The sequence below is a fragment of the Xyrauchen texanus genome, chromosome 15 (genome assembly GCF_025860055.1).
Source record: "Xyrauchen texanus isolate HMW12.3.18 chromosome 15, RBS_HiC_50CHRs, whole genome shotgun sequence".
Lineage (NCBI taxonomy): Eukaryota > Metazoa > Chordata > Actinopteri > Cypriniformes > Catostomidae > Xyrauchen > Xyrauchen texanus.
Window position 1 is genome coordinate 19,298,931 of NC_068290.1, and position 21,092 is coordinate 19,320,022.

A 21,092-nucleotide genomic window follows, 5' to 3' on the forward strand; every position below is an offset into this window, starting at 1 on the left:
GCTTTTTGCTGCCCTTTTTGACACACGCACCTCAAAGATGGGTGATTAATTCGAAGGCACCTGCTGCAGAATCTCAAGAGTTTTTGGCATTGATGCGACAGAAATGGGCAGAGAGATAGTTGTCACAGATCGTGGACTGTGCCCTACGAGGATTCACGAGACGAAATTGCACAGCGCACATACTAAACGTGACGCTGTCCAGTGTGTTTGCTCCTGCCGTGATGGAAATGTCACCAGAGGTCGCTGGGCTCCTCGCATTTGTTAAAAAGTTGGTCACATATTTCAAACATTCAGGACAGGAGGGCAAGCTGAAAAAGTCACTGAAAAAATCTGTTGAGATACGATGGAACTCCAGTTTTGACATCGTGAATTCTGTTTTGGAACAGTATAAGAAATTGCGTCTGTGCTGGCTAAAAGCAATAATTCTGACAAGATCGGAAGCATTAGCACCAACATGCTCAAGTCTCTCATATCAGTCCTTAAACCCTTCAAAGAGGCAACTGATGACTTGGAAACCGATAACACAGCTCCAAGTGCCTCACTGGTTCTTCTGTGATCAGTGAGGTTAATTGAGCACAGTAAATCAGCCACAATGGACCCTCTGCTCTCTAAAATTGTATCCGTCTTTGTGACACGGCAGAAGGAATTACTGTCAACAGTCATCACTTCGCCAAATTCTGTTTACATGCTTTACCAAACAGCAACCTTTCTGACACCAAATCTGGTAGGTTTGAAAATGATGGATGAAAGCGTGTGTCAGGAGGTGATACAGGGTGTCAAGGAGATGGTCGCAGATTTACAGTTTGATACAGATGGGGAGGATGTTCAGCCGACACCTGTCAAAAGGCTGGCTGTTCTCCATAAATGTGCAGATTGGGAGGATGATACGGAAGAAGCGTATGGATCAAAATCCTTGGAAATCCAGCTTCAGGAGTATAGGACCCTGAAACTTGAACTATCAAGTGAACAAAACGTTCTGCGATGGTGGCGTTCACACTGTTCCCAGTTTCCTGCCCTCAGTAACTTGGCAAGATATGTTCTTTGCATCCTGGTCATAAGCGCACCTTCAGAAAGCATTCTGCCTTTATGGTCGGATTTTGGAGGAGAGACGTTCGGTACTGAAACCGCCGTCAGTCAACGACATCCTATTCTTGCATGGATGTTTTAAATAGCTTAAAATAGACTACATTTTTATTTCATCTTACATTATAGTAAGCCAACAGTTTTCATTTGTTCAAATTTTTTGGCTTATAACTTTGAGTGACAGAGGTCGTATTTAATTTTGAGAGATCTGTTTTTCTCTGTGACATTTTGTTCTACTGTGTTGACAGTAAAATATGTTAAAATAATATTGTATTATGATAAGACAAAAATAACAAATAAAACTCTTGTATATTTGTTTTCTAACCATCTTGGTCTCTTTCTCTAGGTGAAAATTAAAATCTGAGATTCTGGAAACGAGATCTAAATTTAAAGAAAATTGTGAAGGAGATCATTCTAAGCAGCCAGCGGGTGTACACTGAGTGAATATTAAGCAGGAGCAGGCGGGTGTGGAATAGAACCTAGCGGAAGAGGACGGGAGTGGAATTAAAAAACTGTCCTGCGTAGACCTCTATATCCAAAAGTTTTCTGTGCGGTCAAGTGCAATCAATCCGAAAATCCAACCAAAAGTTCCGTTTCAGGCTGCAAATGATGTTTGGACCACTCAATAGTAGGCCTATCTCTCTCTATCTCTCTTGAACTGGCATCTCCGGATCCCCTTTAACTTGCTCTACCGCAGATCTGATTCAGCGCCAGCCATGCACCCTCACGACCCGGCCACGCCCTCCTCGTCTCAGCTACATTTTATTTTCATATGGTTGGCAGTGATTGGATGATGCTTATAATAAGAATTATTTATTCAGCTTTACACAAATTAATCTGTAAAGCATGTAAAATCTCAAAAACATGAATAACCAACATTCCTGGAAACAAACATTTTGATGAAGAAAATCTTACAATAGCTTGGTATTATTTTAAATGTCACACCTTATTCCCGTTGTCCATATATGTTGACATACATTTTTAGGAAAACGATTTGCTCTAGAAACACAATGGAGGTAAAATAAGGTTTTATAACCAAAAAACAAACAAACATAAAAACACAAATGCAGTAATAGCAACAGATTCCAAATAAGAACAGTGGATAAAAATGGTAGCCAATAATATTCAGAAAGCTGCATGGCAAAACCTATTCTAGGCCTGACTATACTATGTTAAGGCCACACACAGCATTCCCTTTCCAGATCCCATGAGGAAGTGGCACACCCCGGATAAAAGGCAGCAAAGCCCTGTTTTGCATACTCAAGCATACAATGTGCCAATCTACTGTTCTACACAAGAGAGCAACAGACCCATCTGTGCTGCCTCTGCTCAGCAGCAGGAGATGGAGAGATGTAGGGGAGAGGAGTGCCAATCAAGAGGGAGGTGGGGGTTTAATGTTATCCCTCACATTATAAGTTCAGACAAGGAGGATTTAACCAAACTGACCATCAAAGAGCTGCTGAATAAATCTGCTATCAAGTGCTGAGCTGTACCAGCTGTTATGTCATTTAAACAGGTTCTTGCAACCTGTCATCTGTGACATTGTTTCATTAACATTATAACTGGATTATAAAAATGTAAAACTGTGAACTCATAATATAACATTGGCGGTTATTCAACAGAACATTAATGTGGACAATCAGAAGTTTCATGGGGGCCCCCACACATGCGGATCTCTGGCACAAATAAAAAAAATAATAAAAAAAAACATATCTAGCGTCTTAATGCACAGACACCATAATGTCTCTCCCTTATATTGTTCTTCTGTAGAACACAAAGGGAGATGTTTAATTGCTTGTTTATATGTCATGCCTGCTTGTATAGCTATTTCCATGGCAAAATCCATGTTCAAAAGGAGGTGTTAGGCAGAATGTTAAGAGATTAACAATTCACTTTCATTGCCTCTTTTTTATCCTCCATACAATAAAAGATAATAGTGACTGATATTATCTGCCTGCCTCCATGGAGGAAAGAAAATCATATGGGTTTGAAACAACCAGAGGGTGACCAAATGATGACAGACTGTTTTGTATTTTTGGGATGAACTGTACCTTTAAATGTGGAAATCATGTATTACTTTCTACGCTTTATCATACTGAAGCCAGAAATAATTAAAAATGATCATGAGACAAATAAACAAAGACATAAAGATATGTTTTAAGTACTTTTTAGTTCTAGTAATGAAATCACAATTATATTTGCATTGGAGACTGCAGTAATGCTCATTGCACAGGCATCACATAAAATATCAGATTTCAAACCTGGCTTCATGGAGATGAGAACAATCAAGTTTGCGTCGTTAAAACAAAAGTTGACTAAACCCTCCAAACGTCCCATATTTATTCGTTTTATGGCCGCTGATAGACATCAAGCGTCCGTCTCTCTTCATGATTACATGCGAGCTAAGATTGCTAACTGTTAGCTCAAGCAAGCCCACACCGAAAGTTAAAACAAAGCTGATATAAATTTTTATGAAATTTGTTATAAACATATACTGAAGCGAAGCATTCTCGAGGGTTAACGGCGTGTCTCTTACCTTTGGTATCGCCGTTTTCCTGCAGTGTTTTAGCGGCCGCTGTCCATATATCGCATCCCAGCAGGCAGAGCACAATCACGGCAGACCTGCGGTTGCGGTCCGCCCCGCGCATTATTGCTGCTTACAGTTTCAAACGATTATCTCAACAATGCAGATTGTCTATGCGACAGGAGTATTTACAGACGCGTTGCAGCACAGCTTTCCTGTCATTATTTGGTATTTTAGCAATTGTGTTCATGTCATTGACACCAACGGGCAATTAGAAAAATCCTCCGGTCAGCATCTCAGTGTTGCCGCTGTTTTTGTTTGTTTTTTTCGCGGAGTTAACTCTAGACTAGTCTCAGCAGTCTGTGTCCTAACTTTGCTGTTTAGTCAATGGTCTGGCTACGCGACTCGAGACAACCGAGAGAAAGCGAGTGAACTCAACCAGTTTAACCATTTCCATGCCGTAACCAGGTGGCGTCCTTCTGTCCTACAGATAGAAGGGTTAGTCTGCCATCTGCTGCCTATTACTGTCAATAACCTTAAAATCAGTACCGACCGTACGCGGACTTAAAGGGACAGTTCACCCAAATGAAAATTCTCTCATCATTTACTCACCTCATGTCATCTCCACATGCCTTGTGGAGCTTCAAACATCCATGCATTTGCATTGTATGAACCTACAGAGCTGAAATATTCTTCTAAAAACGTTTGTTTGTGTTCAGTAGGCTAGAAGAAAGTCATACACGTCTGGGATGACATAAAGGTTAGTAAATGATTATAGAATTTAGATTTGTTTTCGGCAAACTATTCCATTAAAGTAAGTTAAAAAGCCAGACGCAGCACAACAAATAGAGTGGCAAGCAAGTGTCTCGAGCTGTATTTTTAAAAGTTTATATTCTTATTAAAGGAATATTCCGGGTTTAATACAAATTTAGCTCAATCAACATCATTTGCAGGATAATTTTGATCACCACAAAAATTTATTTCTACTTGTCCCTCCTTTTCTTTAAAAAAAGCAAAATCTGGGTTCCAGTGAAGCACTTAATATGGAAGTGAATGGGGCCAATCCATAAACGTTAAAATATTAGCTGTTTCAAAATTATAGCCACAAGATGTAAACAATTTTACAACACCGTTGCCATGACGTCGTAATACCGTACACCCTAAAATTATGATATAAACAACTTTACAGCTCAAATAATACACAGGTTTTATCAGAATGTTAGTGCTTTTATAAAATTATAAGCTTCGCATTTCTACCTTTTAACCCCTCCAAAAATGGATCCCATTCACTTCCATTACAAGTGCCTTTGTTTTGTTTTTTTAAAGAAAAGGAGGGGCGAGACAAAATACATTTTTGTGGTAATCAACACTATGCCACCCATGCTGTCAATTTAATTTAACTTGTATTGAATGTGGAATATTCCTATAACTTGACACTGCAAATCGGAAGATGTATTGTTTTACGTTATGTGCTCATTTGCAATACAGACATGTGTGAAGTGCTATCTGGGACTTTAACTCTCAGTCTAACACTTCCTGGATTGTCAGCACTTGGGCCAAACCCTGGTATGCCTTGTGCCATGGCCTTGAGGAATAACTGGTGTGTGGTATCCCAGACACCCTGATTAGCAGTGCAGCAAGTCACTGGACAAAACAGTGAAACTTTAAATGTGCCACAAATTAAACACATGTGCAATAAGTAATGAATTAACTCAAATAAATAAGAAAAACTAAAAGGCAAACTAGAACCAAACAAAAATTCCACCATCTAGTGGGCAGCAATTGAACATTAGTGTATATCAAAATTGATAAAGGTTCTGGATGCAGTTTCACTCTTTTTTGTTCACATTTGCCATTTAGCTTAGTTCATCGACATGCCCTCTCTCCAAATACATATCATCAAACCTGAACACATAAAATGACTGACAACTAGAGAGCGGGTCTGACTGGCAAATATTCTATAAGTAAACTATAACTAAGAAATGTAAACTTCTGGCTCAACCAATTGTTTAAGTTTGAATTGGGATGACATAGACTAGTTTATCTGACCAGGGTTTTTGGAAAAACTGCTTAGAAACAATCAGTTTTGAGAGACTGTGATTATGCTTTGTGTGTCTTATTTAGCAGTGTAACTTAATTTAGAAGAACTTAAAAGTCTTTTAATGGTAACACTTTAATTGACGAAAAAATACGGAATGCACATTTAAGGTTACTAAACATAATCAGCATGCACCTTACATTCCCCAGCGATCGCGTGGAAGGGACGGCAGGTATGGTTTCTGTGCTATCTCTACAAACAACACACACAAGTTGTTCATCATCCACACAGAACACACACAGTCTCTGCCGGTGAACTTCACACAGCTCCTCCTGTAATGCAGGAAAGATTCGCATAAGCTTCTCAGAAACAAGTTAACAGGAGGATTTCTGTTAGATCTTTTCCTGCACATCGGATGTTCTTGAAATCCCTTGATCCTTCAGTCTCTGCACATATTGTGACCACACTGAAGGAGTACCCCTGAAAATGTCACAACAAATAGGCCATGAAAAATCGTTGGAAAAATCATCATGCACAGGCACCCACTCTCTAAAATGTATGTACATTTATATACAGTCCATTTTATAAAATATTTTCATAAAAGTAATTATAGTCCAACATAAAATTACAAAATATATATCAGGGTAAGTTTCTTGCTGGCATGGTGTAGAGTACACTACTAAGAACAATAGTATGGTAACTTGATGTTAAATATGTATTTAAATTAATAGGTGTCATTAATGTTGTAATAGGTGTCACATTTTTTTTTATTACTTTATTATTACTCTAATAAACTAATTCATAATATGCAATAAACTTTGAAGCATTGCAGCTAATGAATGTAGTAATGTTCATAAAAATGTATGTTCATTTGTTTTGTGTTCTATTATTATCTTTTCTGTGTCTGTATGTTTTCCTATTTAGAAATATAGAATATTGAAAATGATTTGATATCATGAGAAAAAGGCACAGCTGACAACAGTAAAAGGGAGAAAAAAGAAATAAAGAAAACAGTTTGGAATAATGTACAGATTTTGATCTTATGGAAAGAAATTGGTATTTTTATTCACCAAAGTGTCTAGCTGATCCCACAAAATCTCAATAGGGTTAAGATCCATAACACTCTTTTCCAATTATCTGTTGTCCAATGTCTGTGTTTCTTTGCCCAGTCTAACCTTTTCTTTTTGTTTTTCTGTTTCAAAAGTGTCTTTTTCTTTGCAATTCTTCCCATAAGGCCTGCACCCCCGAGTCTTCTCTTTACTGTTGTACATGAAACTGGTGTTGAGTGGGTAGAATTCAATGAAGCTGTCAGCTGAGGAAATGTGAGTCGTCTATTTCTCAAACTAGAGACTCTGATGTACTTATCCTCTTGTTTAGTTGCACATCTGGGCTTCCACATCTCTTTCTGTCCTTGTTAGAGCCAGTTGTCCTTTGTCTTTGTAGACTGTAGTGTACACCTTTGAATGAAATCTTAATTTCAAGCATTGTATAGCCTTCATTCCTCAAAACAATGATTGATTGATGAGTTTCTAGAGAAAGCAGTTTCTTTTTTTTTACCACTTTTGACCTAATATTGACCTTAAGACATGCATCTATCACATGTCGCAACTCAAAAATGAACACAAAAACAAAGTTAAGCTTCATTTATCGAACCAAATGGCTTTCAAATGAGTTTGTGTCTGGGATTTTCACACATAACAGTCTCTAGAATTTACTCAGAATGGTACCAAAAACAAAAAACATCCAGTGCGGGGAAGTTCTGTGGATGGAAATGCCTTGTCGATGAGAGAGGTCAACAGAGATAGCCAGACTGGTTCGAACTGACAGTCTAAGGTAACTCAGTTAACCACTCTGTACAATTGTGGTAGAAGAATAGCATCTCAGAATGCTATTATGAGATGCGGGTTGGTGCTGTTTTGGCGGCACGAATGGAACTACATCAATATTAGGTCGGTGGTTTTAATGTTGTGGCTGATCTGTGTATATATTTACGTTTAGCAGGGAAATAAATTTACAATGCAAATTATGGTTACTCCAGAGATGCTTGTGCATAAGACTTACTGAAATGGAAAATATTATTGGTTAGCATTTCAGGTCTGAAATGAACTGTTATGAAGCAGACGAGGGCAGACAAGGAGTGGGATCTAAATGCGGGTTTTATTTACTGAAGTGAGTGAATACAAAACAAGCAGGAACAAAAGAAAACATCCATGGGGGGAAAAAACTGAAACTAAAACACGAACACATCGGAGGAACACGGAACGGAAGCACGGCAGGAAGAAAACACGGCAAGACAGGCAACGGAGCAAACATGGGAATATGCAAGGCAGTGAAACATACATCAACATTCATCAACGTACAACGATCGACAAGGGAATGGAGAACAAACAGGGTTTAGATACAGAGACACAGGATGATCACAAACGACAATCAGGTGAAAACAATGAGTGAATGCTGGCAGTGGTGAGGGCAGGGAACTATGGGAAATGTAGTGCATGACAGTGACATATGAAACGCGGGGCAGACAACAGGTAATCGGTACATGAACGTTCTGATTGTTGGATCAGCTTAGTCCGACTGTCAGTCATGCTAGTGCCACTTATGTATACCCAATTCACTCAACAGTGCTGCGGCATCGCATTCCGGGTCAAAAGCCTTCTTGTTCTGGCAGCTATACGTATCATCAATTATTTCAGGTGGGCATACGCAAAATCCTAAGAAAGATAAATGTTCATATGGTGTATGCTCTAGTCTACACTACTGCCTTGAAGCAATATTAAAGTAAACATTATTTTATCTTAATCAAATTAAATGCCAATTCCATACAATATTTTAAACATTAGAAACCAACATTGCTAAATTATATTCCATGAATGTATAAACAATGCTACCAATAACCCATTTGTTTATTTCAACGGCTTGTGAATAAATAAATACAGGGGCTTCTTTGATTTAACTGCTAAAAATCACATTAAGAAAGAAATCCTTAACAATACATTGTGTTTCATTCATATCTGAATAAACTAAGTATCAGAAGCAACACCAGAGATCTTGGTGCAATAAATGAATATTCAGCAAGAGTATGTCTGTCTTATTTTTATTCAGTTAAAAAATATAACAAGTTTTTCCTCTTAGTTATTTAGTTCTCAAATAATCAGCTAGGCCTACATCCAAATGCATCTGAATTTTCTGCATCTTACCAACAGATACAGTGGGTACAGAAAGTATTCAGACCCCCTTACATTTTTCACTCTTTGTTATATTGCAGCCATTTGCTAAAATCATTTAAGTTCATTTTTTTTCCTCATTATTGTACACACAGCACCCCATATTGACAGAAAAACACAGAATTGTTAACATTTTTGCACATTTATTAAAAAAGAAAAACTGAAATATCACATGGTCCTAAGTATTCAGACCCTTTGTTCAGTATTTAGTAGAAGCACCCTTTTGATCTAATACAGCCATGAGTCTTTTTGGGAAAGATGCAACAAGTTTTTCACATCTGGATTTGGGTATCCTCTGCCATTCCTCCTTGCAGATCCTCTCCAGTTCTGTCAGGTTGGATGGTAAACGTTGGTGGACAGCCATTTTCAGGTCTCTCCAGAGATGCTCAATTGGGTTTAAGTCAGGGCTTTGGCTGGGCCATTCAAGAACAGTCACGGAGTTGTTGTGAAGCCACTCCTTCGTTATTTTAGCGGTGTGCTTAGGGTCATTGTCTTGCTGGAAGGTGAAACTTCGGCCCAGTCTGAGGTCCAGAGCACTCTGGAGAAGGTTTTCGTCCAGGATATCCCTGTACTTGGCCGCATTCATCTTTCCCTCGATTGCAACCAGTCATCCTGTTCCTGCAGCTGAAAAACACCCCCACAGCATGATGCTGCCGCCACCATGCTTCACTGTTGAGACTGTATTGGACAGGTGATGAGCTGTGCCTGGTTTTCTCCACACATACCGCTTAGAATTAAGGCCAAAAAGTTCTATCTTGGTCTCATCAGACCAGAGAATCTTATTTATCACCATCTTGGAGTCCTTCAGGTGTTTTTTAGCAAACTCCATGCAGGCTTTCATGTGTCTGCCACTCTGCCATAAAGCCCCGACTGGTGGATGGCTGCAGTGATGGTTGACTTACTACAACTTTCGCCCATCTCCTGACTGCATCTCTGGAGCTCAGCCACAGTGATCTTTGGGTTCTTCTTTACCTCTCTCACCAAGGCTCCTCTCCCCCGATAGCTCAGTTTGGCCGGACGGCCAGCTCTAGGAAGGGTTGTGGTCGTCCCAAACGTCTTCCATTTAAGGATTATGGAGGCCACTGTGCTCTTATGAACCTTAAGGGCAGCAGAATTTTTTTTTGTAACCTTGGCTAGATCTGTGCCTTGCCACAATTCTGTCTCTGAGCTCTTCAGGCAGTTCCTTTGACCTCATGATTCTCATTTGCTCTGACATGCACTGTGAGCTGTAAGGTCTTATATAGACAGGTGTGTGGCTTTCCTAATCAAGTCCAATCAGTATAATCAAACACAGCTGGACTCAATTGAAGGTGTAGAACCATCTCAAGGATGATCAGAAGAAATGGACAGCACCTGAGTTAAATATATGAGTGTCACAGCAAAGGGCCTGAATACTTAGGACCATGTGATATTTCAGTTTTTCTTTTTTAATAAATGTGCAAAAATGTCAACAATTCTGTGTTTTTCTGTCAATATGGGGTGCTGTGTGTACAATAATGAGGAAAAAAAATTAACTTAAATGATTTTAGCAAATGGCTGCAATATAACAAAGAGTGAAAAATTTAAGGGGGTCTGAATACTTTCCGTATCCACTGTATGTACAATCAGAAGAGAAGTTAGAGTAATATGAGAATTAAAATCATACACAAGAATAATTATACATTTCATTTTTAATTTTGGGTCTGTGTAAACTTGGGTGCACATCACAACACATCATTAATGGACTGAAACATGGATCATGTCCTTCCAGAACAGAAAACATGACAAGATGTGGTTTCTTTATGACTTAGATTATTTTCAAATAGTTTTTTATATATCAGTCCATACGGTGTGTATTGAAAGCCTTTGGCTGAGATAAACCTTCATATGAAAAAAGCAAAAGAAAAGAACAATTTTGTTTTGTCATTTACACGTTCTGATTGCTACATTTTAGACTAGCAACCTGCAAGGATATGAATTCCTAACAGATGAAATAAGTTGGCCTACTGCACCTAACATATCTAGCTATGCATTTAGAGTGCTGTAAGACAGTGTTTTGTTCCCTTCTTTAGTTTGGAAAAGAAACATCCATGTCAGCCCATTTGCCTTACAAATACGGTTTTGGTAACACTTTTCAATAAGGTTCCATTAGTTTACAGCATTAGTTAACATGAACTAACAATGAACAACTGTATTTTTATTAACAAACAAATAAAATGATGTAACATATATATTGTTAATTGTTTGTTCATGATACCTAGTGCATTTACTAATGTTAACAAATAGAAACTTAATGTAAAGTGTTACCACGTTCTTTATTATTATTTATTTATTTTTTTACTTTATATACAAAATAACCTGAACCTAATTTTTTAACATTTTAAAACCAGTGTACACACATATTAACTATACAAATGTCCCAATATTGCACATATTATTTAGATCTATTCATACCCACCCCTCTCCCAATTTCTACATATTTGCATCGTTGCACTTTTTGAGCAATTCTTTACAAGCTTCAATATCAAATTTGAACTAGATTTTAGTCTGCTATAGACCACACAATTTTTATTATTTTCAAAGTCCCATACTTATCTGTAACATTCAGTTATCTTTACTTTTTTGGAATGTTTTTTGAAGGTTTCTGTTAAGAATGTGAAGTGTACTGCAGAATGATACAGACTTTGTGCGGAGCTGGTGATTGTCTGAGATCAAATGATCTTAAAGTTGCTGTAAGCTGCCCTGTGAATGCACAAAATGATTGACAAACAGAATAAGTTGAGTGCTGTCACAGACACAAGAATGATATTTCAGGGCACCTAATTCAGTGATATCTGTCAGGTAACATTTTCTGTTTGCCATTCCATTATGAGTTATATTACTAATGCTCAACAATATTTTATCAGAAGTTGTATTTCCTTGCTTACTAGGAAGTTAATCAGACATAATTCCATTAATCTTAGGATTGTAGTGATCATTAGACATGTGGCTCATTGGATTCTCCTAATATTGCACTCTATCAAGAGTGTAAAGTTCTGAGTTCTTACTCTTTCTCCTTTTTTAAATAAAGATTTATAAATGTCTCTGAGTGGTACTGTGGCCCAGCTCACAGATCGCAGTCCAGTGTGAGAGCTGTAGTTTATTTAGAGGCTTGGATCTGTATTCTTCTACAAAGATGCCAAAACACTCTGATGCAGCTCCACCACTATCTTCATGGCGATTCATCCCATGTCCTCTTTTTCTTATTACTCGTCTTTTTTGCCCTCATGCCTCTGTAGATTTTTCTGCCGTCAGCTGCTCACGATCCGACACGTCATCGTCTTTGGGTGGCCGTGCCCGATCGAAGAAGCCACACTGAGTGGGAGAGTGGGTGGGACGAGAGGGATGGGAAGAAGAAAAAAAATGAAAGAACAGAGCAGGATGAGAATATGATCCCTGAGATAACAGTCATCATTCATTTCTTCCAATGTTTTGTCTGCTAAAACACTGGCCAAAGATTTACTTACAGGAAGGCACTCAGTGGACACCCGTCAAAGTAAATAGATGTATTTATGGATAAGCTGATTGAATAGATATCATTTGCCTTGATAAACATTTAGTGGTAAGCAGCAGTATGCTGTATCAGAGATCATCTGGTTATCCTATGAGCAGTTGTTAAATTATATTGAAAGCAGACTCCTGCTATGTGACATGATATGCTCCATCTAATAGTGTTTATGAACATGAATGAATTGAGAGACTACCTAGAATATTTGTAATTCATTTGTTACACCGCATGAATATTTAAGTGAACTGCAACTAAAGTTTCCCAAAGTGAACTTCTAGAAAGTACAGTCTTGTTAAAGAAATATTCACACTATATTTTTTTTCTGCACTGTTAAATCTAATTAGTTGACCTTTATTTATGTTTTTTAAGGCAAATGGTTTGCATGCTTTTTCTAAGTAAACATACTCATTCAGCTCAAGTAAACTGAAATTTTTTTAAAAGTACAGTATACTAGTTGCAAGTAAACAACTCATCTGAGATGAAAGTATCATTGCTTTTGTTTAATTGTTTAAAATTGTATTGTTATAGCACACCTTTAAAAGAGAAATTATGACTGACTCTAGGTTAGTCATATGGCACATTCTACTCAGTACTTCTTAGTTCATATATAGCTGCACTTTTGTAAAGTACAATTGTTTAGAGAAGAATGACCTCAAATTAAAAGGCTCCAAGTTCATCAGAGGTAACACTAATCACCCTCATGGTGACTTCACACAAATCACAAGTATCAACCAGCTACAACAAAACAACAACAATAGTCATAAGAATTAAAACTATTTTGTTAATAAAAATTATATTTCCACATAAGTTTAATTGTTTTGACCAAAGACACATCATTTATTCAAGCGCAAGGGCATTAGGGTATTCCACACAGCCACAATTTTGTACTTGATAATTTTGAATTTGTAGTATTTGAAGCTAAAGTTTAAAGTTCTGATTCCAAAATGTGACATTTAATGTGACAAAGTATTATTTAATTAGGAACTGTTTTTATTTATTACAACTTTAGGGTTTAGTTTGGTAACTTAATTAAAACTAGTAAGAATAGTAAAGAATTAACCTTAAGTTGAGTAAACTACATTATAATTTATTTTTTCAATTTAAGATTAGTATTAGTATGTACAGTGCTAACAATGTCCAAAAGTGTATGTACATGCATAACAGGAAATTTACGTCATTTTTCTCATTTTTATTCTTTCTGAATGACAAAATCATGAAAATGTCATAAAAATTCTCACCACATTGTAATTTCTACCACATTTTAAATTCAGTCTTGTGTTGAATATAATTCAATGGTGGAAATAACTTGGAAATTGTTTTTGAAATAAAATGAAAGACTCCGTAGTATTTCATATTTCATTTCTTACATTGTATGCATCCTAAATACACAATGAAACAATATTTTCACACTTTTTACATAATTTGGTAAAATTATAGTTTGATTGGAAATTATGTCCAATAAAAACATTCTGCTCACAAGTGATTTTTACACTTTTTTCCCTTCATACATCACTTGTCTCATATTAAATCTCCATCATTATCTTTATTGGCACTTTGTCTACTTGGTAAACAAGTACACCAACTTGAAACTTGAATGGGGCAAAAGTTTTGGCGTGATAGAAACTATGACACAACGTGGGTCATTATTTTCGAAAAATTTACTTTAATATATAATAATATCATTAATTTATTAATATCATTTTACCACAAGATGGAGCCATTGCCATGTATTACTAAGTGTAACGTAAGAAGAATACAAGTTTTCCTCACTTTTCTATCTGTCTTAGATGACACTAATGGCACTGGAATCAATATTGCAGTTTTAATAGGTTTCAATGGGGTCATTTTTGTCCTTAAGGTCCCGAGTGTAACTATTTTGTGTACACAGTGTATTATAGATGTATTATAGAATATTAAATATTTCCCCCCCAAAAACACACCTTTGGCAAAATGTATGCAGTTGGTCGAAACTGGTCCAAAATTATCAAAAAAATGTAAAGGAATAAGACCAAAAATGTCCAGAAGGTCGCACAAGGGTTAAATCTAGAGTCTTGGCTGCTCTTAAAACTCCCTCATAACATCTGATTGACATTTTGCTGATGTGTGTATTTGTTCATTTTAACCAATTAGGGCAGGTCCCCTCCATAGGGAACTAATCAAGAGCCAGAGAACAGCCATGTAGACAAAACATTGATAGCATCAGAATGGCTCATTAATGCCAAACTGCAACAGTTCTCTTCCTATCACTCTGTCTCTCTTATCTCCCTCTCTGTTAATCTGATTTGCCAATTTGTCATCAAGTACTCCGAACTTTCCCCATACCTCTGTTCACTTCACTTCCTCTGACCCCCACCTCCACTTCCTTCTCTTTACCATCTCCTTCCCTCATTGCTAATCTCTAACAGCCATCTCTCTCTCTCTCTCTCTCTCTCTCTCTCTCTCTCTCTCTCTCTCTCTCTCTCTCTCTCTCTCTCTCTCTACCCCCTGTAGTTCCTTTGTTTTGCTATTTCACTGAAGCAGAAATTTAGTTACAGAGACCTATTTTGATTTTCTTGAGGACTTTACATTTTCAGAGCCTGCATTTGTTCCTAGGCAGAGATTCGGTTGAAGCCTGGAGTGATTATTTACACAGGATGAATAAAAGTAAGAACACAAACTGTATGTGACATATGATTACAGTGTTCACAGTTTCGTGTGCAGAGCTGATGGGGGTCAGTGTGAGTGTGTGTGTGTGTGTGTGTGTGTGTGTGTGTGTGTTAGGTCAACCTACCTTCCACATTGCTAGGCTGAGCATAGCCAGCACCAGCAGTCCCAGCAGTATAGCCAGAATAATGACCCACAAGGGAATGGCAAAGGAAACATCAGGAATCGCCCACACCACAAACGTACCGATCTTAAAAACACAAGCGCACACAAACGAAGAGGTCATTAATATTTGACAAGCACTGATGTAGCTAGAATATTAGCAATCTTAAATCATTTTGAGAGCTTCCTAGCTCTTATCGTCTCTCATCTCTGTCTCGTTTTACGACTGATGTGACACAAGCTCCTAAGCGTTTGCTTTTTTATAACGAGAGCCTAAAGGGTTCATGTGTGTTTGAGTATTTTTAAACAGAATGTTTATAGAAATTATCCAAAATTATGAAAAAGAAAGAAAAAAACTTTGTTGCCAGGATACTAATAAAAGTGAAACAAGGTACGCAGAAAAGATACAAGCAGTAATTTATAATATTTATTTTTAAATCTTTCAATAAATCTTGAGAAGTGTATGATATGGATTTAAGCCCTCATTCCCAAATGAACATGTATAACATCAGCAAGGACACCTGCATTTACTCCAAGGTCAATCAACACTAAAAACTTAACGTTGATTTATGTATTGATTCAGGTCATATTAGAGCATGTGTGTGTGTAAACCAGTTGTGAATTCTCAGGGCAAGCAAAGTCTTCACTGCTGGCCTAACATGCCAAATAAATTAATATTTTTCATCCTTTCATTCTCAATCACCTTAATGCCAATGTATTTTTAATCACTTTCCTCTTAATTAATCTAGAAACAAATAGAGAAAAACAAAAAGTTTATCCAGTCAGAATTTATTCCTTGATGCTTACAAGCAAAGTGTGACATCTGCATACATTCATAAATCGCAGGCCCGAAGCAGCGTGTGAGTCTGAGCTCCACTCCTCAGGCCTTCAGAATTTCCACAGAATAGGCAGAGTGACTAGGCAGATAAAGTCAAATGGTCAGATTCATCAGCCAATCAGATTGATTTATTTGTTCTTGGTGGGTGTGATCTTTAGGATATGTCCCTGTTGAGGCCTTCTAGTTGGTCTTGAGTGACACAATCACACTTTAAGTGATGTATGCAATTTGAAAGTGAAGAGGGTGTGATCATCATCCCTGCTGCTATCACCACTGAGAAATGATCAACTCTGATTTCTCTGAGATGCAGGGGCATGATGTCACACAAGCATGTTGACACTCAGTGAGATATACAAAGTAAGTGATAAACATTCACTTTATTAAGTAATATCGATAAATTAGATTGTTTCCACATTACATGATATTAAAGCTTGTTTAACAAATGCCTACAGAAACAGGTGTATAAAACATTATAATCTCTTTTGATAATCGTACACCTGAAGCACATATGCTAACACTGCAGCATTGTTTATCGGTTGGGTTGCTAGGAGATATCTCTAATGAGAGTCAAACCCCTGCTAAGCTAATGGGAGCATTGCAGTTCAGAATATCGGGGAATGGAATGCATTTATGGTCGGAGATAACAAGTAGGAATATCCCACATCCAACTTGAATGGAACGCAGCATAACCGTGTACCCTGATGAAACTAAATGTATAGCAAGCAACATTTAAAATATAATTTTAATTGTTAGATAGATTTTTCCATGTATTATAGACCTCCTTGATATTGAAATATAATGAGTTTTGACATTCATTTCACAAAACTGTCATGCTACAGTTAAAATTAGGCTTATTTGAGCATTAAGTGTCGTTTCATGTTCTGACTTTCGTGCATGGATGTGTTTTTAAAATGTCAATTGGAATTATTAGTTTTCTTAATGGTATGAATCACACTGAAGGCCTAGACCTTTAATGCATGGCTTACACTTACACTGATCTTATCAGGTCTGTTATCTCTATCAAATTACACTTTTCTTTTTTCAGGATGCTTTTCTCTATTCAGGTGACAATGATAGTCGTTGGCCACAATGCTAATTCACATTCTCCAAAGTTTTTAACAAACCCAGTTTCGTGAGAACTTGTAATAATAGTGTGTGGTGGCGAATCATTAGAAATCATACAAAAACTTTTATTCCCTTTGAGAAAATAAATGAACCAACAAATTATGTTATTACAACATTTCCTAAGTTTTTCCCCTAAGCCAAACCTAACCATAAAGTGTAACCCCTTACCCAAACATTAAACCTAATCATGATTTTAATAGGAAAAGTATTGTGAACCACAAAAGAAAGAATTCATCAGGGTTTGGAACTAGAAAAGAGATGCGTCATTTGTATTGCATAAATTAATATGGAATGACTAACCAAATTTGTTCACAGACGTTTCCTTTCTTTTTCTCCCCAATTTGGAATGCCCAATTCCCACTACTTAGTAGGTCCTCATGGTGGCGCGATGACTCACCTCAATCTGGGTGGCAGAGGACAAGTTGCCTCCGCTTCTGAGACCGTCAATCCGCACATCTTATCACGTGGCTCGTTGTGCATGACACCGCAGAGACTCCCAGCATGTGGAGGCTCATACTACTCTCTGCGATCCACACACAACTTACCATGCGCACCATTGAGAGCGAGAACCAATAATCATGACCGCAAAGATGTTACGTCATGTGACTCTACCCTCCCTAGCAACCGGGCCAATTTGGTTACAAGACCTTGCTGGAGTCACTCAGCACACCCTGGATTTGAATTCATGACTCCATGGGTGGTAGACAGCATCAATACTTGCGGAGCTACCCATGCCCTGATGTTTCCTTTCTTAAAATAAAGTGTTGGATAGGAGGCTAGCTAAAATATGCCAGTATTGCATAGATTTAAAATTTTGTTTGTTGATTGTTGGTCTTTATGAGAATAAAGTGGTGGCTCAGTGGTTGAGGCTCAGGGTTACTGACCAGAAGGTCAGTGGTTCAAGCCCCAGCACCACCAAAATGCCATTGTTGGGCCCTTGAGCAAGGCACTTAACTCCAGGTTGCTCTGGGGGGATTGTAATAAGTGCACTGTAAGTCGCTTTGGATAAAAGCGTCTGCCAAATGCATAAATGTAAATGTAAAAATCTTACCTTTTTGTACGAGCCAAGTTGTACACGCTTCTTAAAGTTCACCATCTCTAACTGAGTTGTCATTAGACTATGTTACTGTAGAATTTAACAATACATTTTTTTTATAAGAATTATAATTAAAATGTATACATTATAAGAATAATAACCCCACATAAGAATAATATCTATTTAGTTTATGGGAGTAATTTCCTAAAAAAAAAACATTACAGTCTTCCATTCATTCTTATGGAAAGTTCTGCACAGCTTGTCAGAGCAAGGAACAGTAACCATGGGAGCGGAGCTTGGCAAGGGTTCATTTCCTTTCCTCTCTTTACTCCAGTTTAAAACGGGCAAAAATAGAAACTTTTAAAGAATTGACATGCTTCAAACTACCCCATATTTGAGGACCCCTCACTGCTCTATCCCCCAAGTGTCTATCCCTTGATCTAAAGTTTTTGTTCGTTCTGTATCAGATCACCCACGGTTGACCGCATTGCCTTTCAAATTCTACTTCTCTGACTGTGAACGAACATGAACACGTTTGACGCATGCCTACTTTACGCAACTACTTTGCGATACTCTTTTAGTGCAGTTAATGGCCGACAATGAGCACAGACGAGGACTGCATCCTTGGGTCGAGAAATCGCACGGACTGTGCTGATGATGAAATTTGCGTCACACATACTGTGCGAGGAACGATCAGCAACATGGACGGAAGTATACTTTGGCCTTTATAAACAATATAATTTGCCTTTTCTCTTCTGTTTTATACTTTTTGCAATCTGCATACATACATTAACCAGGTTACTCACTGATTTGCTCTGTTGTGGGAGTGTATGAGCTTTGATCTGGTAAGGCATGTCTCTCACTTGGAAGGACACTGTGGAGTTTAGTGTGTAGTGGTCATTCCGTCTCTGTGAGAGAAAAGCTTTGGATTAGGGTAAATACAACACACATGGAAACATCCCAGAAAGCACAAGATAGAGCCCTGCCCCTCACTGAATAGGAAAACTGTCAGATTAACATTAACAGAACACACATGGCAGTTTTTGACATTGTGCTGTGTTGTAATGGCTTCAGCATGGATGCGGCTTAGAGAGAAGCAGTGGTCAAAAGAGCAGCAAAACAAAAACTTAAAACATTTCTTTAAACTAGGATCATGGTGTAACACATAAACAAATATGCACAAGAGTACTGCTGTCCTTCAGAAACACACTTATGTATGTGCTCTCATACATGTGTCTGGTTTCTGTGAACTTATCTCAGGAGAGGAGATGAAAGAAATTGTATTCTGACGAGGTCAGGGTTTATGGAGTCAAGTGACTTAGGTGTCTGAGCTAGACTTCTGCTCTGAACAACACTAGAATAGAGCTGATTATGTCATCTCCTCTGACATCACCTTAACATCTGAGTGTGAGTTTACCATTCCGAGTGGTCATGAACTCTACATTGTAAGAACACTTCAAATTAAAAAAGTGGAGAGGAGATACAAAAGGTGCGTTTACAATATCGCTGTGCATTATACTGAATGTTCCTGAATTTGCTGGCGATATAAAAGTAAGCAAAAGTATTGTGAACATCACAATGAACCTAATGTGCTTTTTATTTGGCAAATAAGTTTCATAAATACTGCATCTTTGATTAGTTTTTCGCAATCCCTCCCTGTATTGTAAGTATGACAGCATGTTTAAATAGCGGCTCTAAATTACAGTACATTTTATCCGCAAAATTGCCATTAGAGTTGACAAGTATCAGTTCAAACTGTCCTTTCCAATAAACAGATTGGGGGATTTGTTTAAATCATCATTAAAATATTTTCACCAATTTCCCAGTGGCATTTTTCATGTATGTTTTATGTATGTTAGAAAATATATACCATGTATGGTCATGTTGGTGCATATGAATGAAAATTATTAAATCTCCTTTTTTTTTTTTTTCATTTAATGAAAAACAGCATGGAAAACATGCCTTGATTGATTTTAACCAGGTTTTTACTGTATTTTATTCATACATTTGATAATCACATGTCAACAATAGGAAAAAATATACCCTCTTGAGCAATGTCAGGCTAAATACATCAATATCAAGATATTTCATAATATCATCAAAAGGAGAAATATTGAGAGTGCATTTGCATGAAGCTGCACCTCTCTCTTAACTCTGTCGCTCATGTCATTTCGAATAGCCAATTCTCATTGATGATAAATGACTTCCAGTCACTTTGTTGCTGCAAATCACTGTCACCATAAACACTACTTAATAAGATCATATTGTATTAAAGGAGTGAAAATCACCTTAGCATAAAGCTGGACTTTACAAAGATACCATCAAGATAACATCAGTTTCCCTGCACCTTTCGCTGCGATTACAGTATGCCTGCTGAAATGGTCACTAGCATATGTTGTGTTTTGGATGCTGGTCCCCAATAGTGGATGATGGTTTTTCCAGGAGGCCTCATAACTAGGTTAATGAGCAAGATTTTCTTGGTCAACCAGCATTTTGCTGGCCCATAAGCCAAACCCGGCTGGGTGAGCATGGAAATTCATGAATGTATGTGTACATAAATACACATACATTCCATCTGTATGAAAGAAAGAAAGAAAGAAAGAAAGAAAGAAAGAAAGAAAGAATGTTCGAGAGAAATACCTGCAAAAAGGTGTGAGCCCAGAGTCGAGATCGAAACTTGATCACTGCACTTTGCCCTTGATCCAAACGATCTACAATGCATTCCACCATCAGGCATTGAATATTAGAGCAGTTCTAGATGCAAAAACACAAGATTGAAAGAAAATCAAACACGGCATCAGGGGGGCTGTGGCTACCACCACTGGAGTTCACGAGTTCGGATCCCAGGACGTGCTGAGTGACTCCAGCCAGGTCACCCAAGCACCCAAAT

General features: G+C 37.6%; 2 protein-coding genes across 2 annotated transcripts in view; both read right to left on the reverse strand.

The window, feature by feature from the left end:
• Positions 1 to 4,002, reverse strand: part of LOC127656021 (protein FAM171A1-like) — a 63,229-nt gene extending 59,227 nt beyond the window's left edge. The window contains exon 1 of the mRNA XM_052144142.1: positions 3,620 to 4,002. Within this exon, the coding sequence (XP_052000102.1) occupies positions 3,620 to 3,731 (112 nt within the window). The 5' untranslated portion in view covers positions 3,732 to 4,002. The remainder of the gene's footprint in view (positions 1 to 3,619) is intronic.
• A 6,410-nt stretch (positions 4,003 to 10,412) lies between these two features.
• itga8 (integrin, alpha 8) overlaps positions 10,413 to 21,092 on the reverse strand; it is a 114,183-nt gene continuing 103,503 nt past the window's right edge. The window contains exons 27-30 of the mRNA XM_052144140.1: positions 20,843 to 20,956; positions 19,009 to 19,110; positions 15,169 to 15,291; positions 10,413 to 12,205 (exon numbers count right to left, since the gene is read on the reverse strand). Of these exons, the coding sequence (XP_052000100.1) occupies positions 12,116 to 12,205; positions 15,169 to 15,291; positions 19,009 to 19,110; positions 20,843 to 20,956 (429 nt within the window). The 3' untranslated portion in view covers positions 10,413 to 12,115. The remainder of the gene's footprint in view (positions 12,206 to 15,168; positions 15,292 to 19,008; positions 19,111 to 20,842; positions 20,957 to 21,092) is intronic.